Source organism: Triturus cristatus, chromosome 10 (assembly GCF_964204655.1).
Source record: "Triturus cristatus chromosome 10, aTriCri1.1, whole genome shotgun sequence".
Taxonomy (NCBI): Eukaryota; Metazoa; Chordata; class Amphibia; order Caudata; family Salamandridae; genus Triturus; species Triturus cristatus.
The window spans coordinates 1126896740-1126909235 of NC_140593.1; the positions used below are offsets into that span (position 1 = coordinate 1126896740).

A 12496-nucleotide genomic window follows, 5' to 3' on the forward strand; every position below is an offset into this window, starting at 1 on the left:
TGTTTTGAGGCTGTCAACATTGACCCCCTAAATTTCTGAGTTATAGAAGCATTTCCCTAGGTCAGTGGTTGTGAACACTTTTACAACTCGAAGGCTCGAGGAATTCAATGTAGTTTTGAAGCTGATTTATTTGAAAACACTTCTAAATGAATGGTTAAATTGGACATCTCACCCAAGGGCTTCTTCTGCACATTGTCTTTAATAAATCTTTTGTCTGTTAGGCATCCTGCGGATTTGGGAAGCTGCTACTGGTCGATGCGTATATACACAGACTGTACCGCATACTCCCCAAGAGACGGAGGATGAAGCGGACATCCACAGCTTGGTCTTCTGCACTTTGGTGCCCTCCCAGCAGGTGATCGCAACGGTGAACGTGGAGCACAACATCATTCTGTATGACCTACAGAACCTCCAGCCCAGAAAGCAGGTGGGTGCTATGTACGTAGAGATTAGAGGAAGCAGCATATCTGCCTTTTTTTTGTAGAAACACATCAATTGAAGAATCTGTGTTTTTTGGTCTATCTCTTGAGATGTAGCAGGAATAGAATGTCTTTGGTTATCACTTACAATCAGGCTGACATTGATAACACTAGTTCTGATCCCCTCAACAGCCTCCATCTTCCACATACTGTTTACTTCTTGTCTTTAGTTTGCAGGTTACAATGATGAGGTTCTGGATGTGAAGTTCCTAGGTCCTTCAGACTCCCATATCGTGGTGGCTACGAACAGTTCTCAGCTCAAAGTGTTTGAGCTCTCCACGTCTAACTGCCAGATCTTGTACGGACATACAGGTAAGACCTCATGACAACTCTGAATCTGCAGGTGAGCTGCTGGCAGTGATAGCTGGACACCTATGAGCTCCAGGTTAACATTATAACAAGGTGTTGAAGATCCTGGATGAGCACCTTGTAAACGAAAGTAAGAATCAAAAAGATATGGCACATACATGGGAGCAAAAAGACCAGGTCAACACATGATGCGTCTGTTATTTAAGTATACATGAGAGCTTGGGAGGAGGTTGCAGGTGACATATGATCGACTTCCTTGATAATATGGCGTTGGGTGTCTTTGTTCAGCTCCATGTACACGGCTACAAGGCCCGAAGGTCATACCTTTGAATTAGGAAGTTTATAGGTTAAGTATGAGCAACGAGTTTACACGGTAATGAATTACCAAGGCCCCAGTTTTAATGCATGTACTTAGCTAGAACAAAGGGAAGGGTGTGATCTCAGACAGTCTATGGGAAAAAAGAGGCAAAGGTCACTTTAGTATGCTACAGATTTACGTAGAGGATCCGCTCTGTTTGCTTGTGAATTTTGAACATCCTAGAAAGTGACTGGGCCATGGTTGTGAGCTCTGGATACAAAAGGGTGCAAGAAGACCTAGTTCTTATGTCTGGGTGTGAACTACGGATTAGTCCACAAGGAGGGATAGGCCTTGTGAGCGCTCTGGCATTACATTAAAAAAGAGAGCAAAGATCACAGGCAGCCTGTGAACTCCCCTGTACAGATGTTGACACAGTGAAATGCATGACACAATGGGATTAGCTGAAATAAATGTGCAAGTGAAAGATTGCATATAGGCGTCGAATGACTGCAACTAGCAGGTAGCAGATGTTTTGGGGTGTATTCATGCCTTGGACTTTCAGATTGGCAAGATGATGGTAAATTCTGGGAGTTAGGGAGGTTCACTGTGTTTTTGTGTATGTTGAGTGAAGCACTGCAGGTCCATCTCTGTCTGTGTTACAAGAACCTGCTTATATGTCCAACCTTTTTTGCATTGTTTTATCTTTGGCCACACTGGGGCAGTCTTTCCCTTTCAATTATTTTTCTATTCTGTTGCTTATGCAAAGAATATTGCAGAGAATCCCTTCCTTGTGGCAATATCTATTTATATGAGCTGGCCTTGACCAACATGCTACTGCTAAACACTGCCTAGCTATCCAAAGCCCAGTTTAAACCTGTCCTTAATTCTCTACGAGTAGTGCTGAAGACATGACCCTGAGCAGAGCTAGAAATCAGTGCTTTATCGAGAAATGTAAATCACAGTATGACAGAACAAGCATTAAAAATGCAAAATGTCTCGCCTTTGATTAAGTTAAAGCCATTTGCTTTGCTAATGGTATTGTATAGCAAAGCAAATGGCTTTAACCTAATGAAAGACGAGTTCTGATGAGTTCTTGTATCCTGTGGACCACACGTGACCATTAAGAGCTACGGAGGGTCTTCATACCTTCCCAGTGCTCTCTTAGGATTGTAGAAAAATCCCTTTGCATTGTGGGATTTGTAGGGCCGCGCTTAAGGAGCCAAACTACTAGTCTCAGAATGCACAGTGCTGGGAATTATTAGTGGGCTGAAGGAGCTGTAATAATCTGGCACTTGGCTGTTGGCCGGGGTTGTTAGTGCGGGGTGAGTTTGTCGAAGAGCTGTGCTCTTCTAAACACGTTAAAGGAAGGACTACACATGGTTTGAACTTTTTCCCTCTGATGAAACGAATCCCGCTCAGGACGAGAAGAAGCCATGCATGACAGGAAGTTCATATGCTGCTTTATTCCGTCTGATCATTCAAAGGCATCACCGGAAATAACATTAAGTTGCTTGCAGTGTCTGTCCAAGCAACCAGAGAACTTCTTGTCAACATATGGGCGTACATTTAATTGCTGTAAAAGATCACTGCAGCTACTCGGCATGCGTGCATTACATGCAGCTTTCGAAAATAAATACAAACAGACGCGGGCAGTTGAAGAAAGTAAACCTTGCCAAATGGTAAGGTAGTAAGCGTGTCAAACGTTGGAGCAACATTTTAGTTAAAAAAAATCAAATAAAAGACTAGGATTGGTGGGGAAGCAACTTACGAGCTTGGGGAAGTATTACAAATGGAAGAGAGAAAAGCAACGCACACTCCGACTGAGCGCTAAAAATAACAAGCCGTGCCAGAGAAATCAAAGGCGCATCAGCCATTGTTGAACATAAACGCGGTAATAGCAAAAAAAGTGCTTAGCGGCTAATTAAGAGACACTGTTTCCCGTCGCAAGTAAAAGATCCAATCCCAGTGGGCAGGGCAAAAAGCGAACAGGGTGGATTAAAATGCCTCCGGTGCAATCATTGAACTGTGTTGTGCATAATCCATGACGCAAAACGCCACACTCAAATGAAAATTGCAGGCAGAGCAGAGACACGACTTCTTCAACCGTAGTGATTCCAAGAAGCTCTCGCATGGCGAGAGCACCGCATGCGCGCTGCTAACGCCAGGTGAGACCTAAAAAGAGGGATTAGGGACGCATCAGGCTCCAGCTTATTGTGTTAGCAGACTCTCCATACAGAAGTACTACCAAGCCTTTTTTTCAGGTTAATGGGCATTCGGGAGTTACTGAGCAGTTCTGTAGAGAGTACCTGTTGTTTACAACCGGTCTCCTAGCACCTTGTGTCCCTTTGTGTTCCAGGCATACCTATCTAGCTGTTGACCTGCCATAGGATAGTGTGATTGATCAATCAAGGCCTACTTTAGGATGTTGTGAGAGTTGGTAAAAATGATAATGAGCGCAATTGTTTTTTAAGTCTTAGCACCTTGTAGTGTTGAGATATGATATCTAGAATATTTATAGGACTTAACTGATAAAAGGCAGCAATAGAAATGTCATTGGCGTTAATGGCCAAAGATCACCTGTCGAGTGCTCTGTTGCTAGTGCTAAATGAAGGGTGTAATGGGCAACTGTGCCTTATCCCCCTACTTATAAATGTATGGTGGAGCTAGTGCCGTCAACCAGTATAATTCCCCTAGGTGCCATGTGGTTAGAAAACACCCAGTTCTTAAACCTGTCACCAAAGCCCATTCTGTGGAGGCCCTCCCAAGGAGACGCAGCTTGTGTTCAGAACACTTCATGTCCCAGTTAATTATTAATTGGCTTAGTGAATGGAACAGGGGTGCTAGAGGGAATGTATCATATATGTCGTATATATGGTGTATGATATGCAAGGCATGACAACATTGTTAGGTTGATTCTAAGAAGCTGATGATATATCAAAAATGTCACTGAGCACAACAATATTTCAAAGATCTGTAAGGAAATGCCTCTTTTCACATTATGACCCCTAATGTTTGGACTGATGCTTCTGGTTTCTCAACTCCAAGAGTGCACCGAGACCTGCTAACCAGACCTCAGTGCCAGTGCTCTAACCCCATAAACAAATGTATGTTGAATTGACTACCCCCAATTGGCATAAGCTGGCTAACTTATTAGTCCCTAGCATATGGTACCAAAGGTACATAGAGCATGATAGCAGAGTGTCCCCCTAGGGCTGCAGCACTGGTTGTGCCACCCTGTGTGGGGCAAAGTACAAAATGGCTCCCAGCCAGCCACTGCAGCCTGGAAGAGCAGTTTTAAAATGCTAATTCGACGTTGCCATTCAGACCAATGGCAAAGCCCCCACTTCCCTTAGCGATCTATGTAAGTCTCCCCTAAGGAAGGCCGATGGAGCCCTGAGGCAGGGAGCTGTATTTTATTAAGTAGGACATATGCTTTTAATATGTAGTGACAGCAACACTTCCAAATTGTCGTTTTTGTTGTGTACAAATACGTAGCCCCATTGGCTAACAAAGTTACCGGCTGAACCATCAGCCCTGCTAACTTCTGGGACTACTAAAATGGATACTTCAAGGTATCAAATTAATTGTGGCATTAAGCTCGACTTGGTGCCCAAGTCGAATTTAATGTCACTTTTAAGGAAAGGCAACTTTAAGTTGCCACTCTGTTTCCCAGTTTGTCCAGTGGCCTTGCACAGCTGATGACCACCAGAAAATCTGCCCTCCTGAGTAGCAGTGTGAATGACTCCAAAGCTCAGGAACAATAGAAGCCTGCTACCGGGAGAGGCGTTACCACCCTTTGCAGGAAGCCACTCAGGGTGTTGGCCCAAAAGGTGAGCTTCAAAGGCAAAGCTGCCTTTGGTGTGCAAATGTTATTCATGCGTCTGAAAGGTTGCCCCTTTGTTCAAGTAGACAGGCTTGCAGCGGGGGCAGAGAAGGGAAACCAGTGCCCAAACCGGTCTTTCTGTGGGCATGTAGCCCACAGCCAGCCATACCTCTGGGCTACCAAGATCCTAACCTCCAAGGAAGTGTTCTGACACCTTGGAAGTGGGCAAAATAGTGCAATCTGGCATTGCTAAATGACACTTATAGCCGGTCGTTGCCACATGACGGGAGGGATCCTGGTATCCCATTGACTAGTGACCGCTTGATCCCCGAGGGCACTTTCTAGGCACAAATATGGCACCCCTTGCACACTGAACATCAGAACTGGAGAAAGGACCAAAAGACTGCCCTGCTGATCCCTGGACCTGGCAAGTGACCTGCACCTTCTGCAGAACTGCGCCTGCCACACCTTGGGATAGCGAAGAGAGGACTGTACCTGTGGCTCCTGAATCATGGAAAAGTCGCTTCCGAGCCCCAGATCAAAGAAGTCACTCCAAGGGGCAGTCGGCGACCCCCTGCTACCCATCCAAAAAGCACCAGGGCCATCAAAACTGATGAAGCCCACTCCAGCAAGTCAGTAGCCACTTTTTACGAATCGCTATTGACCGTCGCTGAACGCCCCAAGAGACCTATCCTCAACGACCAAAAGTTGCCCCCAAGTCTGCTCGACCCATGAGTGTCGTCCAAGTCCATATCGGTCGCCAAAAAGGGACACCAGCCTTAACCAATGGAAATCTATAGACCTGCTGTGCACGGAGATAAGAAGTCCAGCCACAGCTGGCCTTCTACTAGCTCAAAGAGGGCTTTAAGGGGCACAGACCCCTATGGCCAAAGTCACCCCACCTAACCCGGGGACCAAGGAATAACCTCAAGGACGCCCCTGTTGACTGCACAGCACCCAGAGCATCTTTCAGTATCCTCAGCATTCTCCATCCCCAGCATCATGACCACTCCACTGAAGTCTTGATATAAAGTACGGAACTGGACTTGAGACTCGCTTACAGTTACCAATGCCTGTTTGTGCTTAGGACTAAAAAGCTTAGATTTAAGGTGTGCTTTAATTATGCAAAAAATATTTAAAAGGAGTTAATTGTGGAGGAGGTCTTGAATGTATTTAAGAAGAAGAACAAAGATTAGATGTGAGCTCATGGCTCAATAACATGCAAATAGTGGGACTACAGACCTGATAGTTGGACTCAATTCTCAGGACTCTTTGTTATTGAACATGCACACACAGCTCTGAAGCCAAGGCCTCTTCCGGAACCCGCTCCTCATACTTTTATTTCTAAATTTCTAAACAGTAATGATTGTAACACAGCTTTGTGTATGGAAAAGGAAAAAGACTAATTCGAATACCAAGGTAGCAAAATGACTGTATCTGGACTTTACAATCCTAGTACAAGATGCAAGACATGCCTTGCAAGAAGTCAAGAGAATGTTGCAGGCAGCTTTATCAATCTCAGCTGAGAATAAGCCACAAACTCTTGGTGGCAAAAGTCATGGGAATGCAGTTTCATTTGCTACGGCATACTTAGTAAGAAGAGAAGAAATGGTACTCCACTTTCTTGATCTATGACACTCATGCCCGAGACGATATAGGAGGTTCTAGTGACGTTGAATAATGATTGGTATATGATGGCAGAGATACGTGATTGATATATGATGGCAGAGATACGTATCTCTTCGAGTCTTTTAGAGACTCTGTAAATTGACATCATGATGTACATCATTGCTTTCAGGTTAGTTGTCCAATGGAAGTCATACTGCTGAAATATTCTATTCCATGTTTGCTGTATATGCCTTACGCTATTTTAATGATACAAATAATACCTACTAGGTTTGCAGATGATAGTTTGAGGCAGATCCGTGTGGAAGGGGATGGAGTTTGGGGGTACAGCTCTCTTTAAGATAACGTTGTAGGCAAACAGTAGGACATTGTTCAAGCAGTCAATGTGTATATAGATCTGGTTGCACTGTTCCAGTGGAGAAGTTTACATCACAAGTTGAAGCAAAATATTAAATTGTTATGGTGGAACCCAAACAAAACACAATTCGTGCTGGTGTACCTTGATGGGCATGGTATGGATGTTGCCTTTTTGCAGGAGACTTAGATTGACCCATGTTGATATCCATCCTGTGATTCTAAATGAGGACATTTCCAATATGTATACAAAGACGCAAGCATTAGATTGATATTGGTACTTGGATTGTTTGATACCCAAGCTACACTAATTGATGCACAAGCTCCCAATATGGATTCACCATATTCTGACTTTGTGTGGACAACACAATTTATTCTGCAACGCGTTTCAACCTAACAAGGCCTTGACGAAGACCTGCTTAGGTTGAAATGGATTGCCAAATAGATTGCATCTACATGTGAAGTGCTGAGTGCGGACTCTTTGTCTCTGTGATGCGTGAGGTTGTGGCAATTATTTATGATTTAAGGGACGCGCACCTGTTGTTCCACACCATATCCATAGAACTCTCTTATGATGTATATACATCAATGCCAACCAAGGGCACCCTGGTGGCTGTTTATTAAAAAAAAAAAGAAAAGTTGTCCCTCTGATAGGGTACAAACAGCTCATTGGCCGCAGAGGGGAGTTTGAAGAATGTGTTGGATCTTTTCTGGGCACCTGCAAACTGCCTAACAAGATGGCCTAGAGAAACCTACGAAACCCAAGACATTTCAGAACCCTAGACACCAGGAGGAGTCCTAGATTCTATTGCTTGTGAGGATGGCAATTACTTTTGGTTTACCCAGAATTCCCTGTACACGCCAAACATTGGTTAAAAATGTATTTCTTCTCATTTCTAACAGAAAGTTCAAGATTGTACGGGGAGCAGCAAAATTACCTACCTGTTTTTAGGTCTCGGAGATAGGGTGGCGCGCATGCGCTGTCTCAAACTGAGACCTGGTGTATCTACATCAGGAGCTTCTGCCCGCCCATAGGCTTGCCATTGGCTGCAGCCATCGTCGCTCCATTATGCGGTCTCACCATTTGGCAAGGCATGCATAAGTCAATGCCTCTTGTGGTTTTTAGCACTGCCCAATGGACCGCTCCAACCACTGTTGAACATACGCTGTGGTCATTGTGGGTATTTTTTCGGGACCACTTTTTTTTTTTTTAAATCTCTAGCCCGAACGCAATAGGCAGAAGGCGGATTCCCCTTCCACCTGGCTCCCATACTAATGGGGCATCTGTTACATGTTACCTTTGATCTGAAGCTCCACTCACATTCTTCTGGTTATGGGTGTTTACTGACAGTTGCACTTGCTCCTGGAAAGAGTGCAAGCCTGTTTCTAACCCACCAAGTCCCTTCATCGTACTTATGCGTAAGAACTGGTAACTCGCACACTCCCCAACTGCGTCCCCACGGGTGACCCTCCTCCTGCACAGACTTCATGCAAAAAGACCAGTCGATTCTGCCTTAGACTAAATAAAATGTTCGAGGCATATGAGCTGCAGATCACACACTGAGCATAGATCGCCATCTGGTGTTGGGCCCGGATGTTTGCACTTGTTTTTGTCCTGGAAAAGTCTTTGAAAGTCACAGGATAGGTGACACCTCCTTTGGACTATAGTGCGCATGGGCATCGGCTCCATCCTCAGATTGTTATTTTCCGCCATCGGGCTCGGATGTGTTTGTCACGCTCCAGTTCGGAACCGTTAACGATTCCACTTTCGACGCGCAATCCTTCACCCTTTCGGCGGTATTATCTCAATCGCGAACCCTAATCGTCGCGCATCTCTCCAAATCGAAGTCCTCGATTCCGATCGTCGACGAAGGCCTTCGGGCCTACCTGGGCCTTGGCATCTGGCTCATGGAAAGGACGCCATTCAAGAAGTGTCCTCAATGTGGGTCGAAGTTTCCCCACACCGATCTGCATGAGGTGTGCAACCTCTGCCTTTCACCAGAGCACGAGGCCAGAGACTGTCCAGCTTGTGCCTCTTTCTGCTCCAAGAAGACCATTCGGGACCGACGTGCTTGAAGAACCATGGCTCGCTCGTCGACATCAATCCCTGATGACATCTTCCAAGAGGGCGTCGACGTGCCGGAGCGAGAGCGGGTCGAAGAAGGCCTCGTCAGTGCCTCAGAATCCGATGACTCCGACGTCGAAGAGATCACTCCGGTACAGCAGGTCGTAAGTAAGAACGTCGACCCCAACCCCCTCCCTACACTATCGAAAAAGGCTTCGGTCACACCTTCACCTACGGGCCTAGGTGCACACCGAGAGACTGCTTCCCATAGCCCACCCTCGGGCCCGGCAAAGAAGCCTACTAAGCCTTCAGGCAACTCGGGCTCGAGTCAGCCTGCCGTCGGTACCGAAACACAATCACCGGCACCGAAAAAGATACAGCCCTCCTCCTCAGTGCCGACCGCTGCTTCCACATCCAAGCACACGGCACCAAAACCCACAAGCACCGACTCGTCGACACCGAAAAGACATTCAGAGCCAAACAAAAAAACCACTCCTGAAGGGTTCGGATTCGGAGCCAAGGAAAGCCTCGGAACCGAAAAAACAACAAGTTCCACAGGCCACAGAGACTGTAAAAACGCACAGTTCCAAACCAAAACAACACAGAACCACTAAAGAGTCGGTGCCGAAGAAGTCTACGGAACCGAAACGCTTGGCACCGAAAGACCAACCTCCAGCAGAAGAGCTGTTCACACCAGACCCTGCTCAAAAGACTCTCATAAGGGATCCTAAAACTGGTCAATTGACTCTTAGTTCTAGGAAAAGACCACTAGATGTGCCTGCACCGGCTCCACCACCTACAAAGAGGGACATTGCCACATCTCCTCTAAGAGTTTCTTCTCCAATTCCTCCTCCACCACCTCCTCCACCACCTCCTCCTCCTCCACCACCCCCACCACACCGTTCCCCTACACCATCTCCTACACCAGTAGACGATGATGATACCTTGGATGACATAGGGGAGGGTCTGGACGATATGCCACTAGGGGATCCTAGTCCACCTTCTTCCCCAGACCCCTGGGATGATTTTAACACGCCAGATGTCCCTAATGTTCCACAGGATGACATCTACCCCTCCAGGCCTTCTCTTCCAGAGGACACCATGGGCTTTAATCAGCTCGTCCACAGAGCTTCCCAGTACCACTGGGTTGACTTGCATACAGACCCCATAGAGCCGGACTTCCTAATGGATACATTTGACATCACTCAAAGGTCCACCTCAATATTACCTATGCTTAAAGGGGTTATTAAGCATGCACCTGAAGTCTTTAAAGATCCTGTTAAAGCTCGAGTTATTAACCCCAGGACAGAGAAAAAATATAAAGCTGCCCCTGCTGATCGAGCTTACATTAAAGGCCCAGTACCCTTAGACTCCCTGGTTGTTTCCAATGCTAGAAATAGGGCCAATTCTCAGGCATCAGGTGACGCTGCACCACCCGACAAGGAGTCTAAACTCTTGGACGCCTCTGGCAAAAGAACAGCCTCACAGGCGGCTAACATATGGCCAACACTCGGGCGCTGTTAGCCAGGTATGATAGGGCACATTATGATGAACTAGAGTCCATAATGCAGCACCTCCCAGATAAATACAAAAACAGGGCCAATGAGCTCGTACAGGAGGGTAAGCTTATCACCAACACCTCCATCCGTTGCGCTCTCAACGTGGCAGACACCGCCTCCAGAGCAGTAAACACAAGTGTCCTTTTGCATGGGCATGCCTGGCTACGCATCTCCGGTTTTAAACCTGAAGTTCAAAGTTCCATCCTCAACCAGGCATTTGATCAGGAACATCTATTTGGCCCTAATGTAGATTCATCCCTTGAAAAGATGAAAAAGGATACGGACACAGCTAAATCAATGGGAGCCTTGCAGTTGCAAGCTCCCAGACGTTCCTTTTGTCGCTCACCTTACAAGGGCACCCCCAGAGGCTACTCCTCAGACAACCCCTCCACCTCTTACAAGGCTCCCGCCCAGTCTACGTTTACTAGAGGTTACCAGAGAGGAGGCTACAGAGGCAACAATAACAAATGCAGAGGCAAGACCAACAACACCCGCTCTGCATCCACCCCTACCCAATGACTTTCCTCCACTTCCCCCAGACCATTCCACTCCTGTCGGGGGAAGACTACAACAGTTCCTGCCTGTCTGGACCAACATCACTACAGACAGGAGGGTGCAACAAATAGTTCAATCAGGTTACTGTCTGCAACTTACTTCTACCCCCCCACACATACCACCCAAACAACGCCCAATGTCGTCAGAACACTTATCTCTGCTTAAGCAGGAGGTGATCTCCCTCCTACAAAAGGGTGCAATAGAACCAGTTCCCATGCACCAACAAAAAACAGGAGTTTACTCCCTGTATTTTCTCATACCAAAGAAGGACGGCTCTCTCAGGCCTATTCTGGACCTCAGACCTCTAAACCTGTACATACAATCACACCACTTTCACATGGTCACACTCCAGCAGGTCCTTCCTCTTCTTTCACAAGGCGACTTCCTTGGTACTCTAGATCTCAAGGACGCCTATTTCCATATTCCCATTCAAGCAGCTCACAGGAAATATCTAAGATTTGTAGTGGACGGCAAACACTATCAATTCAAAGTACTCCCTTTTGGAGTCACAACAGCACCACGGGTATTCACCAAGTGCCTAGCGGTAGTGGCAGCCCACTTAAGAAGACAACACATTCACGTCTTCCCATATCTGGACAACTGGCTCATAAAAGCCAGCTCATACAGTCAGTGTGTACATCACACTCACACCACTATCCAACTACTCCACGACTTGGGGTTCACAGTAAACTACTCAAAGTCTCATCTACAACCGTCCCACATTCAACAATACCTCGGTGCCACAATAGACACCTCAAAAGCATTAGCCTATCCCAACCCAGCCAGGATAGCAAGCATGCAAGCTCTCATAACCAAATTTCAGCCTCAACACTCTCTCCCAGCACGAGTGTTCATGCAGCTCATAGGGATGATGGCCTCTTGCATACTTATAGTACCTCATGCAAGACTCCAGATGCGTCCTCTCCAAAGTGCTTAGCACGCCAATGGAACCAGGCTCAAGGTCAGCTAACAGATCTGGTGTTGGTAGACGGTCGCACTCATCGATCTCTGCAATGGTGGAACACCAAGAACCTTTCCAAAGGGCGACTGTTCCTAGAGCCAGTTCCACAGATAGTCATGACAGCGGACGCATCGCTCTCCGGCTGGGGGGCGCACCTATTACATCACACCATGAAAGGCAGGTGGACTCCTCAACAAAAGTTATTCCACATCAACCACCTGGAGTTACTAGCCATATTCCTAGCCTTAAAGGCAAAGCTGTCTTAGTCCGCACAGACAACATGACCGCCATGTACTACATACAGAAACAAGGCAAGACACACTCTCTGCAGCTCTCTCAACTGGCACAAAGCATATGGAGATGGGCTATACCCCAGAACATCTTTCTCCTAGCTCAACATGTCCCAGGAGTCCAAAACACCATAGCCGATCTGTTAAGCCGTCAATTGCAACAGATTCACGAGTGGG

At 46.5% G+C, this 12496-nt stretch overlaps 1 protein-coding gene across 1 annotated transcript in view; it reads left to right on the top strand.

The window, feature by feature from the left end:
* TBL3 (transducin beta like 3) overlaps window positions 1–12496 on the top strand; it is a 205151-nt gene that overhangs the window by 103801 nt on the left and 88854 nt on the right. The window contains exons 10-11 of the mRNA XM_085629377.1: window positions 222–427; window positions 650–791. Coding sequence (XP_085485503.1) covers window positions 222–427; window positions 650–791 — 348 coding nt within the window. The remainder of the gene's footprint in view (window positions 1–221; window positions 428–649; window positions 792–12496) is intronic.